Source organism: Cydia strobilella, chromosome Z, assembly GCF_947568885.1.
Source record: "Cydia strobilella chromosome Z, ilCydStro3.1, whole genome shotgun sequence".
NCBI classification, from domain to species: domain Eukaryota; kingdom Metazoa; phylum Arthropoda; class Insecta; order Lepidoptera; family Tortricidae; genus Cydia; species Cydia strobilella.
Window position 1 is genome coordinate 21,426,989 of NC_086068.1, and position 23,831 is coordinate 21,450,819.

General features: G+C 37.1%; 1 protein-coding gene across 1 annotated transcript in view; it reads right to left on the bottom strand.

The window, feature by feature from the left end:
- Positions 1-16,133: 16,133 nt before the first annotated feature.
- Positions 16,134-23,831, bottom strand: part of LOC134754170 (alpha-mannosidase 2) — a 56,739-nt gene continuing 49,041 nt past the window's right edge. The window contains exons 5-8 of the mRNA XM_063690297.1: positions 23,648-23,740; positions 21,364-21,558; positions 19,340-19,451; positions 16,134-19,153 (exon numbers count right to left, since the gene is read on the bottom strand). Of these exons, the coding sequence (XP_063546367.1) occupies positions 16,422-19,153; positions 19,340-19,451; positions 21,364-21,558; positions 23,648-23,740 (3,132 nt within the window). The 3' untranslated portion in view covers positions 16,134-16,421. The remainder of the gene's footprint in view (positions 19,154-19,339; positions 19,452-21,363; positions 21,559-23,647; positions 23,741-23,831) is intronic.

The following is a 23,831-nucleotide window of genomic DNA, read 5'->3' on the forward strand; positions in this document are numbered from 1 at the left end:
GAACATGCATTAAAAAAAAACTTTCACTGAAGTGGGTTCAATAATAATAACACCCAGCTAAAAAAACACCTCTTCATAATGTCAATGATGTCACAAAATTAATAATATAAAAGTTTTGAATTCCTTACTTGTTGTTTTTCTTATTTGTTCGCAACTGTATTAAAAAACGTCGTTCGATACACGTGCGGAAATGTCCTGCGGCTCGTGGCAAGATCTCGGTACTCGTGATGTACTGACATACTTTCCGCACTAGCATCGAAATGTACTATTATTCCGAATTTGGTAATTTCCACTGCTTATACGCAAAATTTATGCAATCTTAATTTGAATAAGATGATAATTTTACTGCATTATCCTGCTTGTGTGTTGCTTGGGTTATTGTCGGTTGTCAATGAGGCGCTATTTCCATATAGCATTAATTTGAAATCAACCTTATCGACAAGCGACAATGTGGTACCTTTTGGTTGAAAACGTCACAAATAATAGTACTACCGCACAGAAAGAACACTTCCTACAAAACCATAGTTGTACAGCGATTCAGGGCGAATCATGCTGTCCCTTTCTAATGTATGGCACTATCCCTTTCGACTATTTAGGATTGTCAAAATTCAAGTCATTATCTTATCTGTGGTCGTGCACGCAAAGGGATGTCAAGTTGTGCCAACCCAACACACACATTATAAACAATATTGTTAAATATACACGTATGTATATATTTGCAGACAAATTGACTGTATATAGGTAAACGTGTAGTGGAGGGTATTATATTTTTTATTCATAAAATTATGAGCACGCTCGATCAAGGGGTTATGGAGCTAGAAGGCCCAAAAGCTATTTGTCATTTGGTACATAAGAGGTCTTGCTATGCTGGCCATCTCCGTCGCTAGAAGCGCGATTTCAGCCGAAGGGTAACTTTCTTGGCTAGGCCCCCAGGCACTGAGCTATACAAAGTATATACCTATATGTATATTTGAGTATAATGTCTTAATGTCTTTAGATTTAGCCTCTCGTTTGCTGAAAAAAATAATTAATTGTACCTATTTGAACTCGGCACTTTATGCTGGAGAGATGCTCTAACTAAAGCAATCCCAACTTCATTTGACTTTTACTCCCCAACTATAGAGGTCAAATTTACTGTGTTAAATCCTCAGGTAATAAAAAATGTCAAAACGCAATATGGGGTTTCCAGAGAGCATCACGTAAAATATTACTAATGTTTAAAAACTGATATTACATACATATTTTACACTTTTACAGGATTTGTGGTTTACGTCTCGTTCACGGTGCCACGTTCATTCTAGAGAAGTTTTTACAATAATATAGGGACCTACTTGCGACAGTTGCGACACTTTCATAGGCTAGGATAGGCCTAGGCCTAGATACCTATGTCAGTTCGAGTATCCAAAAGTAAAAACGACTGATTAGTCAAGAATAAAACTCCGCACGCAGTTGTTTATTTACATATATATGTATATATATTTAATACTTTGGCATGCGTATTCTAACAGTTTGGTACATTCAGTCTTAGTAGAACTTACATCCATAGGATAAAAATTGCAACTCGTCTAACGTTACCACAGAGATCAAAGTTTTGCAAATTATTTACATATTTATAGGTAGATAGAGTTAGACCAAGACAAGTCTGCAACGATTTTGATAGCACACGCAGTGCGTGTTATTTTAAACGTAAAACTTCATTAAATTATGACGTATAAATAACACATGCACTGCGTATGCTATCTAAATCGTTGCAGATTTTTCTTGGTCTAACTATAGTTACCTAAACAATTGCAACTTATTTAGAAAATAACATATTGAGGGTAATTCCACCGCAAACTGACGTTAAATTTGAAGGCAAGTTGCGAATTTCAATTTAAGATAATAATGTAATTATGCCTAATTATAAACTTTTAGAAATTGAATAATAACTGTAAATGTAATATAAAAATGCCCTTAATGTAGACACACAAAATAATAGAGAAGTGTTATGCATGTTTTGCAAAATATTGAATTTACTTGTTGTAACTGATGTTACAATGAGTAGACATGCAAGTATAAATGTTTCGGGACAATGTTATTTTCTCTGAAGCCTTTAACTGATAAAAATATATTATTAACCAATGTTTATTATTATCAAAATAATAAGCAAATAAACACACACATTCTAGAAAATCGACAAAATATACCGTAACTGGCGTTACCGGAAATTCGTAACTGATGTTACTATCAAAATCAGCAGTAACATACTACGTCCATATGCATATATATTATTTATTTTATCATACATGAACTTTGTTTATGTTCCTTAACAGTGCCAGTGGAATATTGCCATTGCCTGAGGAGTTATGTTGGAGGAAGTAGATGTAGAAGCCTCTGAACCAAAAACGCATAATTTCTTCATTAAACGACTTTAAGCTACTAGGTATTACAATCTAATAAACATTACTCACCTGTATGTTTGTATACAAAATAGACTTTCAATTGTAAAAACATTCTTATCATAACAATACATCAAGTCACTGCAAACACTCCCGGCAAACGAGAGTAATTTTGCACTAAATTAATTCCAAATGGGTTTAATTGAAATGTACTTCCACATTCAAAGCAAATTATGAACACAAAGTGTTGCTATCTTGCAAGTTGACATTTGGCTCATCATGTCCCTAGTTACGTGGAATTACCCGATAGATTATTAATCGAATATATCCGTTTTGGTTTCATTGCACCTAAATAGCATAATGCCGTTGTCTTTATTCGTCCAATATTTCAAAACTGCTTAGTCCCGAAATGCCTTAATGTCAAATAGGGTTGGCCGGTCGAGGGCCGGTCGAAGTATTTAGCAGATGGCGCCAGCATAGCTTGCCCTGTCAATCCCTAGAATTGTGTCAAATTTTTTTTAATGGAATTTATGTCCTGGATGCCAGCCCTTGAAACCAAATCTCATAGAAAAAGGGGCAAGCTATGATGGCGCCATTTATGCAAACCTTTGACAGTTGCCAACCCCATTGTTACCATAGACATAGTATATAAGAGGTATATACATGAAACCGAGCGACCAGGGGTAAGAGAAAGACATATATATTCATGTCATGTAATGACAGTTTCATGTATGGCAGCATAATCCCTTTTCTCTTTCACTCTTATAAATTTCGTTATTTCGCCATCGCCTCCTTGATAAAGACAAAGCATGGCACCATTTTCTCTTATAGGAATCGCAATAAGACTATCTTTCTCTATCAAAGTGTTAGGCCCTTGATTGTTACCTTCTGCAGTAAAACAAATACTTCTGCACAACACGTATAATTTGTTAAGCATTTCACTAAATTTAACATAAAACACCAAAAAAATCTACACATGGAATTTAAAAAAATATTATAACCAAAACAAATTATTTTTCTGACTGTCCGCTTTCCGCATTGGCGTGAACTGGTGTACGTGCGAAAGATAACGGTCAGAGAGCGAAACTTTGGAGCCGATGACAGACGTATGACGTCAAGCTAAATACAGAGTGTTGTTCTCTAGATTATAGATACTTAATCAAATAACAACTTATTAGCCTCTTTAGTTTACTGATATTGAAACTTGAGTTGAGAGTTTTTATACGTACTGGCCACGTACAAAAACAAAACTAACTGTCTTTGTCATGTTAAAAACAAGATTGTTGGAAATGAAAACCAATTTCTGTTTACTTATTTTTTGTGTAAATTACCAAGCATTTTCATAAATAAACAATTATATTATATATATCATCAATATTAAGAATCATTGACGTGTTACAATGTTGTTTTAAAATAACATCCTATATGCGACTTAACGTCATACGTCTGTCATCGGCACCAAAGTTTCGCTCTCTGATTAACGGCGTATACATTTAGCTGTAGAAGGAAAGAAATGGATTAATGAGATGGAGATTATGGACAATAATGGCTGTTTCAGCGGGTGATAGGTGCCTAAATTTAATGACGAATATTAGTTTCGCCTGACAATTAGGGGCAATTAGAATTTTGAAAATGCCGTAAAGAAATGCGGAATACGGATAACAGCGGCTTTACAGAATTAAAAGAAATATGGCACAAAAAATAACAATGAACAATTATAGGGTTATTAAACGGGAACCGATCCCATAACGTTAAAAAATATTCAAGCTCCGTAGACGATGACAATTTGCTAGTTCTTTTTCAAAGAAAACGTTCGGCCAACCAACGCTATACCGTGACCTATCGAACCACGCAGTATGCGGGCTCGTGTCCTCCGTGGGTCTGATACCTGACCGCCGGTCGACGACCATCCACTGCCGACTGCTCGTCGGCGGCTGTGCCTTGTCGTTGATACGGTCACCACGTACCACCGGAGCACTGCTCGACGGTGGCCTTAAAAGGGTCCTGGTGCAGGCAACTACGGCCAACAAGGCCGCGGAACGACGGGAAGAAAAGCGCACTCCAAGTTATTATTGGCAACTTCCGAAGAAAACGTTCCTCTCGATTAAAGGTTTACTTGACGGAAACAAGGAAAAAATTGAAAAAATATTCGCGGACCACAAAATGACCTTTCCACGTCAATCTCAAAATCTATCTGAAGTCCTCCGAAGAAAACAAATTTCTTCTTTCCGAATCAGAATTGAAATTCAAAATTTAACGCAATTGTAACCTGCCTACATCGAAAATATCTCAGTCCAAAAAAGGTTCCATGTGTTTTGATAAAGCGCCATCTAAGAGAATTCCGCGCTAACGATAACCCACTAGCCCTCGCGTAACAAACAACGAAAAAAAACCCGAAGAAATACGCAAACTACGTTGATATGGAAGAAGTTCCACAAACCACCGATAGATGGCAAAAAAATAAATATGTAGCGAACGCTACACTTCTTAGAATAACCGAATGTCGTAATGACGTTTATTCATATCGTTTGATATCGTCCAAGTCTCAAAATACCTAAACGTTAAAACGAATGTTACATCAAACGCCGAAATCCGATGGAACTGTTTAAGTATACAAGTTTAACTAGGTACATCTTAAATATACAAGTTTAACTAGAGGAACGTCTTAAGTGCAATTTTATAACCTTTGTCGTAATAATAATAATTATTTATAACAGTCTGTCTGTTGGAAATAAAGTCAATAATATCGGATAATATAGCAATTATTGTAGGTAATTCGAAATTTAGGTATTATGACACCATGTCGATTTGAAGTATAGGCATTTTGGGAATGCGGTATTTAGAGAAAAAATTAGGCATTCTGAGATACAGGCATTTTGCGTTTTAAGATCTAGGAATTTTGGTACATGGGTAAAATTAAATTAAGGTGCAATGAAACCAAAGCATACATACAGCAATGCTTCAAATGTTCTAGGATTATATTATATGTAGAACGATAATAGGTATTTTATGTCATTTATGTTATGACTCAACCAATTAGTTGCTACGAAAATGCTAGTAAATGTAAAGCCATTGTCAGGGTGGCGCTGTTCATTCTCATGTATAGGATGACAGTTCAGTATAGTATGAAAAATGAAATTCCGACACATGGCGCGTGATCATATATTCCTGGTCAGGCTTTATCATGTTATGTCTAGTAATATAATAGTACACTCAGCGTCAAATACTCTGTAACAGTCAAAGTGGCCAAATTGTTCGGTACACCATACTAAATATATGGTGTACCGAACTATTTGACTACTTTGGTTGCTGTAAAGTATTTGACGCTGAGTGTACATTCCGATACAAGTGCGAAAAGTAGGAAATTCTCAACGAGTGGCGATAAATTAAAACACGTCCGAAGAGAGTGTTTTAAATCGAAACGAGTTGCGAATTACCTTTTCGCACGTGTATTGTACAACGTTTTACAGTACAATATATGGCCCTTAAAATTTTCGACATATGCACGTATAAGTAGTGATAGTTACCGCACTAGAGCGGTAAATGAGCACAATATGTACTGTAAAATCACTTTACACTTCTCGGGCGTTCGTAATTATTGTAAGTTAGAGGTAACTAATGCAAAAAGCTTAACACACGTTCCTAATTAATTCACTTGGTAGAGCCGATATATTATATTCTGACAATAGGGATATTGACATGAATCGCGAATATATAAAATTTTATGTTTTTACCATAGCAGAGAATATTAGAATGCTGAAAATCATATTTAGTAAGTGTAAGTAAATATGCGTAATAAATTCATTAAAAATAATTAAAAGTATTTAAAATAATGCCCAGCATCACGTGACTGCAAACGCCGTCACGGTGAGAGAAACACGCGCAGACAAGTTGTCAAACCTGGTGGTCCACTGGCACCGACAGTCGTTTGTTTATCACCTCGTTACCTCATCTAGATCACGTGACAGCTTGGAGCGTTTTTGCACGAAATTTAAACAACTATTTTTTGTAAATTAACGTCGATTTTTTATTAAAAATTTATGAATATTTTTTTTGCAATAATTACGTGTCTATCTATAAAATGAAAACAGTTCTAAAAAATAGTCAACATCCCTATTGTTTTAGACAGAAGTTTGATCTCGCCCGAAAATTTGTATATTAAAAGTATTAAAACCACCTTCAAATTAAATAAATTAAATCTATAGGTACCTACTTAAACCTAAAACCAAACATAGGCGGAAGATTTGACTTACTTAGGTAAATACATTTGTAACAACGTGTATAGGAAAAATCATAATAACACTTTTTATAAATATTAAAATATCAATAATTATACGAACAGTGGTATTTAATGACATATGAATTACCAGTTTGTAATAGTTAAGGTACGAAAGATAAACTGAAAACGCACGCTATGTTAATATTATGGCCCAGTTAAATTAAGGGTTTCACCTCGGAATAACAGTTAATAAGCTGGAAACTCGTATACTTACACCTTCGTTATGACGTATTAAAGGTTCTCTTAATAATCTACGCATAGATCGTGTGCGCGTCAGAAGTTATTCAAGGTCAAATGTCATACATTTCGGTTTTTCGCGGATATCAAAATTTCTATAGCTCCGATGTTATTTACATGTAGGGAAGAGTTGTAGAGCATAAAATTTGCGACAATTAGGTACCTACCAAAAATGCTTCTATGATTAGTCGTTTTCAAAATATACGGCATAGAAGGCGCAGCGGCCAGCCAAACGCACTATGACGCAAGGTTAGCTGGTAATCTCTGTGCATACTACATTCTATAAAGTTAAAATGACACTTGTGGGTCATACATAGATTTTAAACCAAAAGTTGCCCCTCCTGTGGACATTAGTTAACAGCTTGTGTGTATATATGTAATGATTTTATGACAAAGTTTAATATAAGAAGGGTGCCCCTTTACACAGGTTTAATCAGGAAATTTAGCTTTATAGCCTATAACTTTAGGTATTTCTACAAACAAATGTTTTCACAAGCTTTTATTTAACTCCCGATAGTCCCGATGTTGGTATCTAACTATGAAAGTTGGCTACAAAATTTGCTCACCATTTCTCGGCTACTTAATGGTTTCAGATTGAGCTAAAATTTGGCATACATTATTAAAGACCGATGACAATGTAATAACATCGAGCTGATCTGTTGATGGGAACCTTAGATGGCCATAGGAACTCACTGTACGAGCGATTTCAATAATAACCTGTAAGAACGCCGTACGTATACTTACCTGGACACAAGCGGTTACTTATTATCTACAGGACAGACAACTTTTGAAAGCCGTATATGATCAATGAAAGATTATTAAATAACTTTATAGAAGGTATTATTAGGTATTATTCGCCGATATTCACGATTGACCTAGCCTCATAGTACGTATGTCTGATCACTACGCTTTCTGTGCCCTATACATTGAAAACGTCTCATCTCATGAAAAAATATTTGATACCTAACTTGTCGTAAATTTTATGCTCTACAACTCTTTCATACATGTAAATAACATCGGAGCTATAGAAATTTTGATATCCGCGAAAAACCGATTTGTATGACATTTGACCTTGAATAACTTCTGACGCGCACACGATCTATGCGTTGATTTTTAAGAGAACCTTTAATACGTCATAACGAAGGTGTATACGAGTTTCCAGCTTATTATCTCTCATTCCGAGGTTGACCCCTTTTTAGGCTTAAAATGACTGGCCCATTATATGAAGGCCCCCCAGAGGCTTTTACAAGGGACAAATAAAGACACGAATTTGAACTTTAATTTAAATGAAACACGGTTCCAAATAAAAAAAAAGCCAAAAGCCCCATTTAGACGGTTCAAGAACTTGCATGCGATTTTTGTAACATTGTGGTAAGTATTTGCTTACTTAGTATGTATCATCGAATATTGAATGCGTTGTTAAACAGTGTAAATGGGGCTTTAATTTGAACTAGAGCTGAGCGAGGCGAGGCGAGCCTCTTGCAAACAGGCTCACTCGCGGCGCGTTAGCTAAAGTAGAGCTGGACGCTCCTTTATAAATAGGTACCTCGTTGCTGATTTCTCTTTCCGTTTGATGTGCTCACCTTGTACATTGTGTCCAGAAACAATCGAGTATCGCGGGTCAGGCCAAATGGCGGCCGTTATCGATGTCACTGTTTTATGGCCACTACGTAGGTAGTACACACTCGGCTAGTTGAAATATTTAAAGCCTATATTTAACAGCGACGTAGACGTAAGGTACAAAAATCTACAATGAAACTAATAATCTAATTTTATCTTTGGCTTTTCAGTCTCACATAAAAATAAAGCGATTTTACCCCTGCAATTTTGGACGCTTTTAGGGTTCCGTACCCAAAGGGTAAAAACGGGACCCTATTAGTAAGACTTCGCTGTCTGTCTGTCTGTCCGTCTTCACCAGGCTGTATCTCATGAACCGTGATAGCTAGACAGTTGAAATTTTCACAGATGATGTATTTCTGTGGCCGCTATAACAACAAATACTAAAAACAGAATAAAATGAATATTGAAGTGGGGCTCCCATACAACAAACGTGATTTTTTGTCGTTTTTTGCGTAATGGTTCGAAACCCTTCGTGCGCGAGTCCGACTCACACTTTGCCGCTTTTGTTTATCAATCGTGGTCATCACAGTGACTGCCGGGTCAATCATTTTATTTATGCAACTTTTATCAATTATGTCCCTTGTTTGTGGCGTCGCTGTTGTCACTCGTGACTCGCTATCTCTGAATAGCGAAAGTCTCGACTGAACTATCAAAATGAGAAAACCGACAGACCATAAATCATATCGTATTGGACATCACTACTTGCCACAAGTGACAAGTGGCCACAGCAAAGTCTTGTCACTATCTGTTACTTTCTTGAGTCCAATAAGTATTGGACATCACTACTTGCCACAAGTGACAAGTGGCCACAGCAAAGTCTTGTCACTATCTGTAGTATCTGTTACTTTCTTGAGTCCAATAAGTATTGGACATCACTACTTGCCACAAGTGACAAGTGGCTACAGCAAAGTCTTGTCACTATCTGTTACTTTCTTGAGTCCAATAAGCCTCCAGGTGTAACGACATACATTCACAAACAAAACTTATTTACTAGTTGCAATAATTATTATGAGCGCTATCACAGCAATTATTATACAATATAACGAAAGTTCTACACCTACTCATTACTAAGAAAGTTTCTAAAATACATCCAAGGTTAACACATTCATTGCCACCCAGCCACACAAGACATCCGCGCCAGACGACAACAATTTAGTCAAATAAAGCTTAACACAACGATCCCGACTATCGGGTCGTCCGGCCTGGGAACGAAACCTTAAAATACCCGATAGTCGGGTTTTCGGCATTGAATTTGTTAAATCCCATATAATTTGATATGCCTAATTGGGGCATTTTCTATGAAATGGGACCTTATTGTCGATGGCGCTTACGACTTACGACGAACAGCGTCGCGCGGCATTGTATTTATATCGGAGCATCGTTAATAATGGCGTAAGCGCCATCGACTATAAGGTCCCTTTTTATAAAAAAATACCACAATTAATAATTATATGTACCTATTTTTAATTAACTAACCTAAGCTAAAAATCATAATTTTTATTGCACGTGAACTAATTTATAATTTGGTATTTTAGCAAAATAGAATTACTGGGGTGTACTTCTATTCTAATATGATTTGTTCTACTGCTATACTATACGGAGTAGAGATTCGTCAAAATATCGCCGGACTGTGACTCTCTTTGGAATAATAGAAAGACAAGCTAAAACAAACGAAGCATTCTTTACTTCTCTACACATTGGATTACTCAAATATATTAGGGTACATCGTCTATTACCACCTTCCAAAAACTGGACAGCTTATATACTAAAATAGCTAAATTACTCTTATTAGCTTCTATCATTAATTTTCAAGCTGAGCCAGTTTGAGATAAGTTATTCCCACTAATTACCATTAAATTGTCACCAGTAATAACAACTAGGAATTATTTTTTCGCACCTGTCCCCAGTGGTAACAACTGAGGGAAAAATCCCACTAGTTAGATTTTTTTCCCAGTAGTTACCACCAAAATTTTCATTTATTTATTTATTATATGTCGATTAGTGTTTCAGTAAACTGCTTTTAAAACGAATCAATAATATTAAAACAATTAGTTATGGAGAAATTAACGTTTATTAAAAAATATGTTATTTATTGTAAATTGAATTATTTACACGAACGAACAAACAAATCAAGTAATAAAAATAATTCGTATATCGGTTTGAATATAATTATGTATTGCCACGATCAGCAAGAATGCTATCCATTTTTTTTACACAATCGCGTTTTAGCGTTCAAAAAACCAATAATAATATGAATACAATCAATAACATAAATTTTCATATAAACATTAATTTCTACTTAACTACATATTTTAGTTTTGCACTTGTACCGGTAAATTTGTTTTAATATTATTTATTACAGCACTATAATAATTTTATACTATTCATACTAATATTGAACTAACACAATTTTGGTGGTAACTAACCACTGGGAAAAAAATTGACAGTTGTCCCCAATGTAACAACTGGGAAAAATAATTCCCAGTAGTTACCACCAACTCTATTTGGTGGGATTTTAGTGGGATTTTTTCCCCAGTTGTTACCACTGATGACAACTAGGTGGTAACTAGTGGGAATAACCCGTTTGAGATTGTATTAGTCTATCGTAGTAGAAACCACAAACTGGAGGCGTCATAAAAAAAGATGTTCAGTACGCCTTTTCTTATGGCGCCTCCGGTTTATGATTTCTAGTACAATAGATCTGGGGCCCATTTCTCGAACGGTATTAGACATATATTATTAGTCCACGAACTGTCAAGTTACCATGGCACCACTAATAATATTAGACGAATACCGTTTGAGAAATGAGCCGGAGATAGACTAGATATATATATAGTACGAATTATCTCAAATTATTTTTTCGCCCAAACTCTACGCCCTTAAACAAAAGGTATTGTTTCTTTTGTGCACCGCGGTGGCTACCTCATTTCTCATTAGTGAAAAAGATCACGCCCGTTTTAAAGGCAATTTTAGCGTGCTACACATAGGGCTCAAATTTATTTTTCTCAAACATGCTATGTAATATTGATATTACGTTCTTTATATTTGGCTGGGAAGTATCACGACTCCGGCGCGGCTAGACGAGGGGCCTGTAATGAAATTTCATACAAAGTTGCAGGCCTAGGCCGGGAAGTGGCTCTTTTTTAATTTCCATTTCACATATATTTGAGACACAGCATCATGGCATTCAGCTAAAAAAAAAATATAACCAATATTTGCTTATGGTTCGGAATGAGATTCTGCCAATACCCCTTAAAAAAAACAATAAACGATTATTAATATATTTTGCAGTTTTATTTTTATCGAATTTACAAAAAATATATAAATAAAACATTATTAACAAATTCCAATAATATTTAATTAAAAATTTACCTACAAATACAGATTTAAAATATAGTTGGTCAAACCAGTTTGTCAGTAAATAAGAACAAAAAAACTATACTCATCCTTTTCTTTTGGGTGCTAGTACCAGTGTAAGACAAAGATAGTATGATTATCTCTGTCTATGTTTGAAATGAGACAGTCCTTTGACAAACATATTTCATTTAAATATTAGCGGTAAAAATGTCTACTCAAACACGCGTTGGTGGTTTTTTAATCGTTTTGGAGGTAAAGTTGAACATTTTTCATTGTGTATCTGTAATTATATTTTATTGGATTTTTTGTGCGTTGTTTATTGTGTTATTTAATATGAGTTCCGACGAAAATATTAAATGAATACCTGTTAATTATACTCCATGTTTAAGGCAACGATGTCTGTGAAGCATAATATCAACATAAAAAACGATATAATCTTAGTTATGTGGCTAAAACTACAGTCAGAGGATACAAGGCGAAAAATCAAAGATACATAAATATACCTTTGAACATTTGTGTAATAAATTGATTAACTACATGTGTAAAATATACGACACGTGTGATAAAGATAGGTACAAGTGGTAGTTATATTTTGTGCCTAGTTTACTTTTAGTTTCTTTAGAATTAAAACTTTGATTTCGTGGAGATTTCTTTATTTATTTCATTGCATGTTTGAGAAAAGCACTATACATACATCGGCGTGAAAAGGGGTTGTCGGCCTCATAACTATCCGGCCTCACTACGTTCGGCCGTATATATGCATTCGGCCGGCAACCCCTTACTTCCCGGCCTCTGTAGTAATGTACTATAACAGCTTTTTGGTATCTCCGAATATTCTTACCTGTCGTCCTACATTACGACCGGTCTGGCCTAGTGGGAAGCGACCCTGCCTGTGAAGCCGATGGTCCTGGGTTCAAATCCCGGTAAGGGCATTTATTTGTGTGATGAACACAAATATTTGTTCCTGAGTCATGGGTGTTTTCTATGTATATAAGTATGTATTTATCTATATATAGGTAATTATGTATATCGTCACCTAGCACCCATAGTACAAGCTTTGCTTAGTTTGGGCTAGGTTGATCTGTGCAAGATGTCCACTGATATTTATTATTATTATTTGTCTGTCTTTCCATATCACGGGACCATGGGGTCCCGGGCCTTTGGGAGGCATGCGTGGGGCCGAAGCCAACAGCGCAGAGACCCTTTAAGACAATTTATTCTAAAAGCAAGGGATACACGTGGCGGATATCATTCCCGAACGCACAATGTGATACATCCGGAGATGGTCCCCGCGAGGTGCAAAGACTATTGTAGTGCAGCACTTTTGTGCTGCGATGGGAACGAAGGTCATGGGCTATAGATTTGAATGTTGGATGGACTGGATAATGGGCTATGGGAACGACTAGCGGACACCTGCCGTGACAATCAGTCTCAAAATTGTTAAAGACAGGTGGTGACTCGCCAACTCATTTAGTGGGCCCTACAACGGCCGCACGCACAGTGCGATAATAGAGCAACACTTCAGAGCGGCTGTGAGTTTGTCGAGAGGCGAGTCTGCGGTATCCCGGTAATCCGTTCAGCAGGCCGCCGGCGTTATGACATTTTACACTTCCAACCTGGAGCATAGGTCCCGCTCTTGCGACTCCACTCTGGCCGGCCAGTCAAGGCAAGCACAGAGGCGAGGGCCAGATAAAAGGGCCCTCTGGAATAGGGGTCCGTGGTGTCGCCACTCACCGCCAGCTCGCCAGAAGCTGCCCCCGCGGGGTTATTATTATTATTTATTATTATTACCCAAACGTGAACTCCGAATGCTATTATCTGAATTTGAACCATAAAAGTAGAACGCTAAAATTGCCTTTTCACTTCTCATGCTCGTAATGTTCTCCTTTGTGCTAGATGTAGGCTGCACAAAATGCTACTTTTATGCTCTAGTGCACAAAGTAATATTTTTTTAAAGACTAAGACAATCAAATCACTGCCATAGTACACAATAAAACATAATCGGATAATATTGTTATTCCACTTAATTTGGCCCGTTTTTTTTAATAATCCGTGTTTTATATATTACTAAATCATTAAAATCTTACAATACAGCATAGTTATTATAGAAATAAACTACAAAATGTAGTTATAATTTGGCAGTATGAATAAAGACTTAAAGCCCTCCACACGAATTGCGGCGCGAAGCCACGAACGCGAGTGTGGACAGTTCGCTAATCAGCGAAATCGACACCACACTCGCGTTCGCGGCTTTGCGCCGCGATTCGCGCACGAGTGTGCAGTGGGCTAAGGTAAATATCACGTGTTAAAAATTAAAAAAAAAAAGAAAAATAATAATATTGGCGGGAAGCTCTTGTTGCGGCTTTGCAATTTGTTGCTGTTTTACGATTGTTATTTTTAATAATGTCGTCGAGTGAGGAGGAAATTACAGTTTCGCCTAATACTTTAATGGAAAGGAAAGCGAAAAATGTTATTGAGCAGTTATTGCCGCAGAAATCCAAACAAAAATATCTCAGTATACGAAAATCCAATTTAGTTTTAGTCTTTGTTTTAGTTTTAGTCTTAAGTTTAGTTCGTTCTGGTGTTGGTTTTTTCTGTAACTTTCGTTATAAATATATTTAAAAAAGGCGGTTATTAATATTTTGTTTGTCTTAATTTTCTGTTTAATAATGTTTGTATTTTTATGTCAATGTAAATTTTATTTGTGTGTCGTTGGCGTACGTGTCGCCATTATTTTTAGATTAAGCCAGGTCCCCACAGAAAACCAGCGCCACGGTTTGCCGCGGCACTATGCTGAGTGGGGATCCTTTTTGGCGTCCAAATGTTTTTTTGTCTGCATGCTTTTCTTTTTTTTATGTACTATGTTGTGGCGTCAAATAAATGTATTTTCTTTCTTTCTTCTTTCAAAATATCATGAGTTGGAAAGCCGAAAAACTAGTCGATACTTTCTCGGAAGGTGTTTTCTTAACATATTTCGACGAATTGTCCAAGAAATTGAAGCCGCCTACATTATGGAGTGTGTACTCTATGCTTAAGAGAACGTTGCAGGTGAAAAACGACGTGAATATAAAACCCTATATAAAACTTACATGTTTTTTGAAAAGACTATCTAATGGGCACAAAACCAAAAAATCAAAGGTTCTCACGGCAAACCATGTGGAAACATTCTTAAACACCGCTCCCGATGCTCAATATTTGGCTACAAAAGCAATAATATTAATTTCCGTTTATTCAACATCTCATACTTTGCCTATCGAAATTCAAAATTTATTTTATTTGTTAGCCATTGTTTTATTTTACTCACAATCGAAGTGAAAAGCGGTGTGTATAACTCAGGCACAAACGCCTATTTTTATCCTCGGCTATATTGGTACAATCTACTATTTCAACGGGCGTGTTCCTTTTCACTGATGAGAAATGAGGTAGCCACCGCTGCGCACTAAAGAAACAATGCCTTTTGTTCAACAGCTTAGGGTTTGGGCGAAAAAATAATTTGAGATAATTCATACATACCTACAATCTCATACTGGCTCAGCTTGAATACTAAAGTACTATTATCTTCCTTTAATTCACCAGAATTAAAGATACAATACTGCAAAGATTTTGAGTTTCTTGCGGCACTAAATAAAATATTGCAACTAAAAAATACTGCATTTTGTAAAAATTAACATTTGAACCGAAGGTATTCGTGTAATTGCGCAACTCCGTAGACGAAGTTTATTTGGTCCTGAAATCATTCCATTTCATAAGATGATCCTCAAGACGTTGGGCATTATTTAGGCGTTCTTCGATACCTCTTCTCTTATCACGATTAACAATGTGTACTTACTTATACTTCAACAACTAATCACTAGTCCCACTTTTTACAAGTTTTCTTATTTTACTAAATAAACGGAATGTATTAGAGATCGGGATCAAATTTTTTTATACACCTACTTAACCATTCACATTCTTTTTACACGACTGCCCAAAAATAAAAAGAGTGTATTGTTTTCAGAGTTCATGCTTGTATGTGGGTATGTAATTTATTACTTTATAACATTGCACAAAATACGGTTGTTATGTTGTTTCAAATGAATCTATGTTTATAATAAATGTTATAAGACGTCACGGCATGTCTAGCAGCTAAACATGTACTGTGAACAACTTACCATAGCAGTCCCTCAAAATTGGGCCACAAAATAATAATATTTTGCATTAAATGATTGTGTTTTAATGCTCGCTCTCGAAAAAATTCATCAACTGTGGCTTATACCGAAATACAATAATGTCGGTGTTGCCTAATATGGCTAAAGACGATTGTCGATACCTACAAGTATGTAGGTTTACATGAAGCAGTCACAATCATGTAGCCTGTGGTCAAAAACATTTTTTATTTTATTAAATAAAGGTTTATTCTAAATTTCGTAAAATTTTTGACCAGTCGAAATTCCCCTACACTTGAAACAAGGGTACCTGCTACCTGCTAGGTAACCTTGTTTGTTAAAGCTATCTCACGTCACGTCAATACATAATATTAATAACATTATTTTTTATTTACCTAACAGTCTTCAAAACCGGATTTTGTAAGTTAATACTTCCATAGGATCTATCTTGACATCTTTCATTCCAGCCAGGAATTTGTAAGTTTTTAAGCCAGTCAAACTTACCGAAGTAATATTTTCTATACGCAAGCCCGTGAATGAAGTTTTAGATGTGAATTTGGTGGATTTGTCTTGTTGCGAACCTACATAGCAGCTATATCCGGGCCTCTGCAATACCATAAAGCAGGAAGAACTCGGGAACTGGTCCAAAATGTCGTCCGTGATGGTTCTGAGGGTGACCAGGTGCACCCCGGGCGGGAAGTTCTCCACGAATGTCTGATGAGTTTTTACTTCTACCTCTCCCACTTCACTTGTGTCCAGCAGGAAAGTATTCACTGGATAATTGAGTGTCCTGCTTAAATATTCGGCCGTTGGTGACGGCAACTGATATGTAGATTCTTTGGTATAAGGTTTTTGGTTCGGGCTGAAATAACGCTCATTGGAATGGCGGAAATCTTGCGCTCCGGCCTCTCTTACCGTCCCCTGTGACCCAGGCATCGGTTCAAGTAGCAGCCAATTCTGGAAGAGTGTAACTTTATTATCCACGACTCCTTCACCCAGACCTCGGTAGTCGTCGTAGAGTGTTCTCTTGTCGAGCATGACCTCCAGGCGGCCGGGCTCGAAGGCCGACGCGCCCTGGGCGTGATTCGTCACCAGCGTCAGCCTGGTCTCTTCGTCCTGCAACCACGCCATCGTAGTCATCGGATAGTAGTGAGCTTCGATTCCCAGCTTATCAACTTTAACACGTTTCTGATACTGGAATCCATTTTGATCCGTATAAAACTCTTGTGGGTCTCCGTTTTGTATGTTAGTTTGAATTCTCATAAAAAGTTCGGTTTCTCTGTTTTTCGGAGGGTTCTCGAAGTCGACCACGTTTTCCACATACAGGCCATGCGAGAGCGCAGGATCGTCAACGTTGTAAATCCTGAGGGTGTGGACTAGGAACGGCAAGTACATGGTAGTTATTTCAGTCGACACTGGGCCCGACACGATAAATATGTTGTCGTCCTGCTCGCTGTTCCCGTTTGAGTACTGCCCTAGCACATCCTTTTCTGGGTTGTCATTATCCGGCATGAACAGGTAAGCCCCGGAATGTCTCTGTGCGCTGTGATAAGCGCCGAATTGGATTTCTACCACATTTTTTCTGTTCATATCCTTTCTGTAAATTTGTCGCAAGAATCCCGTATTTCTGGCAACCAGCAGTTTCATAACACCGTTTTCCAGTTGTATATCACCTTGCATCATTCGTTTTGTTACAAAGTTGTCCATTTTATCAGAATCTGCCTTTTGGTTGGTATCGCAATCATTGCAAAAAACGGTGCAATGATGGGATCTATTCGTGTGCTCTTCCAGATTGTATGTGACAGCAGTGAGCGCGGGCAGTGTGGCTACGAACAGAACGTCGAAAGTGGTTTCACTGATGGAGCGGCGGCCGTCAGCGCCGACTTCTATATTTGGTGAGATCTGGTAAAGAACATACTCGTTTTGCCGTGTATCATACACTCTAATATTTGTCGTATTCGATCTGATAGTGATAATCTCAGTTCTCGATTCCGCGAGTGGATTAAACAAAATAATTTTCTTTTTATCAAAAAGTGAAACCTCAAGTTTCTTCAGAGGTTTTCCGTACGTCTCCCATTCGATTTCGCTTTGAAGTACGCTCTGGGAGTGCAAGCTCTCATCAGGGATCATAATGGCCGTCAAGGCCGCTTCCTGCAGGCGTATACAGTGATACAAACTTGTAAACAACTTCGTTCCGTAGTTGTACATAACGTTAGCTTTTGAAGTACCCGTTATAGCGTCGTGGTGCTGGAAAAGTCCTAAATTTCTTCTCGCATTTATCAGTTGTTCGTAAGATTTTTCTAATCTCTTCTCAGATGAAACTAATTTCCCATTTTTAGATTGCTTGATATAGTTGGAGACAAGAGTGAAAAGGATTTCTGATGATCTCAGTTGATGTTCCAATTGCCTGCCGAGGATCTTCAGGTACGGCCTCGTGGTGTAATAACCGGACCAGTAGGCGGGTTTGCCCTCGCTAAATATATCCGAGTAGACAAAGAAGTCACCTTTTAACGTCGGTATAGCCTTGTGTCGTTTCTTTACCGCTCTGAAATAGTCTAAGGGTGTCCCAAATTGCACATCACCGTTGAACATGTCTTTGCGGCTATTGATGTAGTTGAACATTTTCATGTAGTTGGTGTACTGCGCGTCGAACTCCACGGCGTACTCGTAGCGGAAGTCGTCCCCGAGCGGCACGAGCACCACGTTGTGTGGCGTCAGCGACCCAATCCGCTCGTATTCCTCGAATAGGGTCTTCGACTTGCTGTGAACATTCACGTCCGTGATTTCCTCCTGTTTCGCGGTATATTCCGAGTATTCCCCGGGTATCTTCCTAAAGTCAAAGCTCAGACAAACGGACGGATGAGGCCCACAAGTACTTTTGATAGAATAAATGTCGAAGGGTTGGTTGTGAACTATGAGAGACGGTTTTTTACCGGACCATCCTGACATCCAGTAGAACTCCTCTATTTGCCTCTCCGCCAGCCATTGCTTCCAGGCGTAATGGATCCGCTGGATGACGGCGCCCTCGAGTCCGCTCTGGTCCAGCAGGTAGGGCACGGTGGGGCCGTGGCCGAAAGGATCGATCGACCATCCGGTTTTAGGAACCACGCCCAGGTTGTTCTTCACCCACTGATGTCCTGAAAATATTTCATTATTATTGCCATAAATGCTACACGCTTCACTTTATTTATACAATGTACTTATCTGACAAGTCTTAATACAAGCTACGACAAAGTTCTAGAATAAAACTTGAGAGCGAAAAAAATGGTTCGAAAAGGCATATTTAACATTTATCAATAATAAAATAGTATAAAGTGGTATACCTTCGATGAGCTGGTCAACCAGTGCGTACAGATGTGTGCAGGCTTCGTCAGGCATCACCCAGCCCCCGGTAGTTATCTCCAGACGACCCTCTCTTATCAGCTTCTTCAGAGCCTGTCAAAATAACAACAAACTGTTAGAAACTAGTAGTTCGCTTCAAACAGATCCCTCACGATTTCGTAGTATACTAAAAAATACTTGTGAGTGACTTTAGGTAGGTACGTTATTGTGCCACAATACAATACAATACAATACCACGAGCGAAGCGAGTAGTTCTAAAATAGAATCCTAAGAAGAAGAAGTAAAATACATTTGCACCCGTGAGTAACACAAAACTTTTCACCTCACTATAGCGAGGAAAGTGCAACATGCATAAAAACAGCTCATAAAAAATAAGTCTATTTGTACAAATTATCATCATCTGGTTAATTATAATCATCAATATAGTATAACATTATGTAAAATTTATGTTCACTCGCTACGCTCAAGATTCTAACTTAGAATCACTCGCTTCGCTCGTGATTCAATTATGGATTCTTTCGCTTTCTCGGGACTCAAAAACACGAGATGTAAAATAACTTTGCTCTCGTGTTGCATATATAATTTTTCACCTCAGTAGTGAGAACATATTAAAGGTTAAAATGTATTTTGAATTACACAGAATAATACAGACAAAAAAAAATTGTAATAGAAGTATGAAGTGGCAATTCATGGCGTTCACTAAATTAAAAAGCTACATTGTTTCACTCCCTGGAGTGAGGAAAGTAGGCTTATTCGAGCTGCTGAGGTGAAAAATGTATTTCGGTTTAGACTTCATAATTATTATTATTGTTTACGCCAATATCAACATCATTACACCTTACAAAACAAAGTCCCCCGCCGCGTCTGTCTGTGTGTATGTATGTTCGCGATAAACTCAAAAACCACTAAAAAGATTTTCATGCGGTTTTTACCTATCAATAGAGTGATCTTTGAGGAAGGTTTAGTTACATAATTTGTTAAGGTTTTGCGTAACCCGTGCGAAGCCGGGGCGGGTCGCTAGTATCTTATGAAATTATTGAAATTGTTTGGGTTTTGAGAGAAATGGTGAAAGGCTAGTTGTGCGAAATCACGCCATCTTTTTGCCGCTATAGACCTAACCACCATTCACGTCCAACTTAAAAAAAAACCGGTCAAGTGCGAGTTCGTTTAACTCGCGCATAGAACTTTCAATTTTCTCATGTTAATATAATCACGAAAGACTTGACCAGAAGTATACTAAGCGCAATTGTGTACAGATGTTGGTTTTTCAAGGATACTTAATTTTTTTATCATGTAAACCGATTTCAACAATTTTTGTTTTATTTGAAAGAAGGTACTAATATTTAGTGTAATCTCATAGACATTTCAAGTATAACAAAGAAATTAGAAAATGTTTTTTGATAATTAAAAAAAAAATTTAAGATAGAGGTGTGATTATATTTTTCCTGTAATATTTATGATAATGTTATTATTATGTAAAAAATTTATAATTTTTCGTTGGTAAACTTCGGAGATAAGGGGGGGAGAGAAATGGTATTGTTTTACACAATGAAAAAATAAATAAAAAATTGTTTTGTAATGTTCAATTCGAGCTCTTTCAAATGATATCCCACTCGACCTAGTAACTAGACATTGACTTTTTGCCCCCTCTTTATATTGAGCATTTTTCATAATAATAAAAAAACACTTTAAATGTGTTAAGGTTAGCGCTGTTCATAACTACTCCAAATTTCAAATCGATAGCTTCAGTAATCAGTAGTTCTCGAGATATTTAGCAATGTGACAGACAGACAGACAGACGGACAGAGTCGCACCATAAGGGTTCCTTTTGTACCTTTTTGGTACGGAACCCTAAAAAGGGACGTGTGGAGGACGTGACGTATTACTAATTTACTATTTCCAATACCTCAATCCGTCTTTGTGACCCAAATGAGCTAACTAATAAAGTAATAAATTATTCACTAAGTACTACTATACTGTATAAAAATAGTTAATAATGCCTTACTTTTTGTTTAACAGGATGCGATCTCTCCCACCAGGCGTTCAGAAATGTAATCTCAGACCACACGAAAGTCATGTTAGAGTACTGGTTGAGTTTCTTGATGATGTTGTTAATGATATTCTTGGTCTTCCACTCGAAGTACTGTTCGAAGGTCTTAAGCCACCCGGGATCATTGTGCGAATGTGGGACCACAATAACCTAAAATATGAAGAAAAAAATATGTACCTATGTACTTATTAACAGCAATACTCTTATCTGGCCATCGGTGGACCTTATGTCTATGCCATAAGATTATATTATATCTGACATTACCAGTGTGAACGATGGTACGTCGAAGGCCGACGTAGTATTAAGCTTCTTAAAAAAATCTTGCGAAATAAAATCCCGACGTACGACCCCTTTGGTGTTATAAGCTTAACATGTAAACATTTTTTCACATCACCAATTCGAAAAAGGGGTTTTTCTTCCCCGCTAGGAGAGATCAAAGTAACACTTTTCTGTTCTAGGACACTATTTAAAAAAAAGTTTGCACATTATTTTTTTATGCCAGAAGAGGGGCGCGGATCCGGTAGGCCCAGACGGAGATGGCGGGACGACCTAGACACCTTTCTCAACAACTGGCCGGAGGAGGCACTATATCGGGAGTCGTGGAAGACAAGGGGAGAGGCCTTTGCCCAGCAGTGGGACACCATAATAGGCTAGTAAAAAAAATATATATATATATATTTTTAAGCTTAAATAATATTTATAACATCACAATCACCTCATAGATGATGTGAAAAGCAGTATGTGTCATATGGTAGCAAAATTATTTCCATCTTGGGCGTAACACACTTGAATCCCTCACTACGCTCACGATTCTATAATAGAATCCCTCGTTACTCTCGGGATTCTATTATAGAATCCTTTGCTTCGTTTAGGATTCAATGTACGCCCTCGCCGTAAATATGTCCTTTTGCTCCCTTGTAACACAATCTACTATTGTTTGTGTTCCAAAACGGAACGGAAAAATAATAAAAAAACCCTTAAGGCCGTTCCATCAGTTTGCCGCTATCACTGTCACATTTAGCAAGAAAGAACGGGAAATACCATGCGCGCCAAGTGTCATTTTTGATCGAATTTTGTCGATTATTATTTATTTAAAAAACGTTACAATATCGAAATTCGAAAGCAGTAAAATTACTATTTAAGTTAAGATTGTTTTTTCTTCTTTTTTTGTTTATAGTGTCACATAATAAATAACCGAGTAAAATTGGATTAAAAGTCCTAGTTAGAGGTTACTTTGGGAATTAATTGTATCGAGCGAAGTGTCATAATTCGTGTATCGGAAGCTTATAAAGCTTATAAAAATAATATCATCGAGAACTACATACATTTTTTTTCACGTCTACGAATATTAATGTCTCTTAGAAAAATATGATCATATAAGGAGATTTTTCGCCTTCTGGCTCAGGGAACCGCCTTAACCGTTTATAAGGCACACTTTAATATTATACTTACTGCAAAAATGACCAGCCTATAAAAAAAATAATCTGAATTTATCATCGTTGGAATTTATCATTATCCGTAAGGGCGCCACGTTTACCAAAAGAACTCATCTAACGAATACTAGTTTAGATATTGTATATGTACCTATATATAAGTTAACATAGATTTTAACCTTCAGCTTGGACCGCCGCCGTCTATCGTTTCGGATCTTGTCGTAGCGCTTTTAAAAGGTTTTAATTTATCGTATCGTGTACATCGTATACGTAAGGCCATAGCTTTTGGGCGTTTTCTAAAATACCTATAAATATTGAAAACCTGATTCTTTCAAATCTGAACATTCTTGGGCTCATTCTACTCAGAATCGACAGCATTCTCCATCCTGCCATTAAAAAAAGATGTCCCAAAATGTCCATTCCGTTACGTCATGTTTTAGTGTGAATTTTTTTTTTTCACTTGTATGTGCGTGACGTAGTAGAATGTAAAATTTTCATACAAATTTTTGAGACATTTTTTTATCATCAGGATTGAATATGCTAGTGTGATTCTTGAGTTGAAAGAATCCAAAAACACCAGGATCTATGAGAATCAGGTTTTCAATTGGTATTTATTTTAGAAAACGCCCTTTTACCAAAATCATCTGTAGGGCTATGATGGTCGGCTCTTTATCATATCATTCATATCATTCAATTTCAAAGTTCTAACAAATATGTAAGTGCGAAAATGCGACCATGATACCGACCGTTGCGATGAATATATTTGAAATATAAAAGTAAACTAAGTTACTAGTAGTAGTACCTACCTTTAGCTTGGGCCGCCGACTATCGTTCCGTATCTTGTCGTAGCGTTCTTCAAAGGTTCTATCCCAGAACTCTTTCGTGCGCATCCAGCTCGGCTGCAACAAACGCAACAAAAGGTTAGCATAAAGTATCCAGCAGTGCCACGCTATAAGTATAGTAACAATGGCAGATGTAACGCTCGTGAAA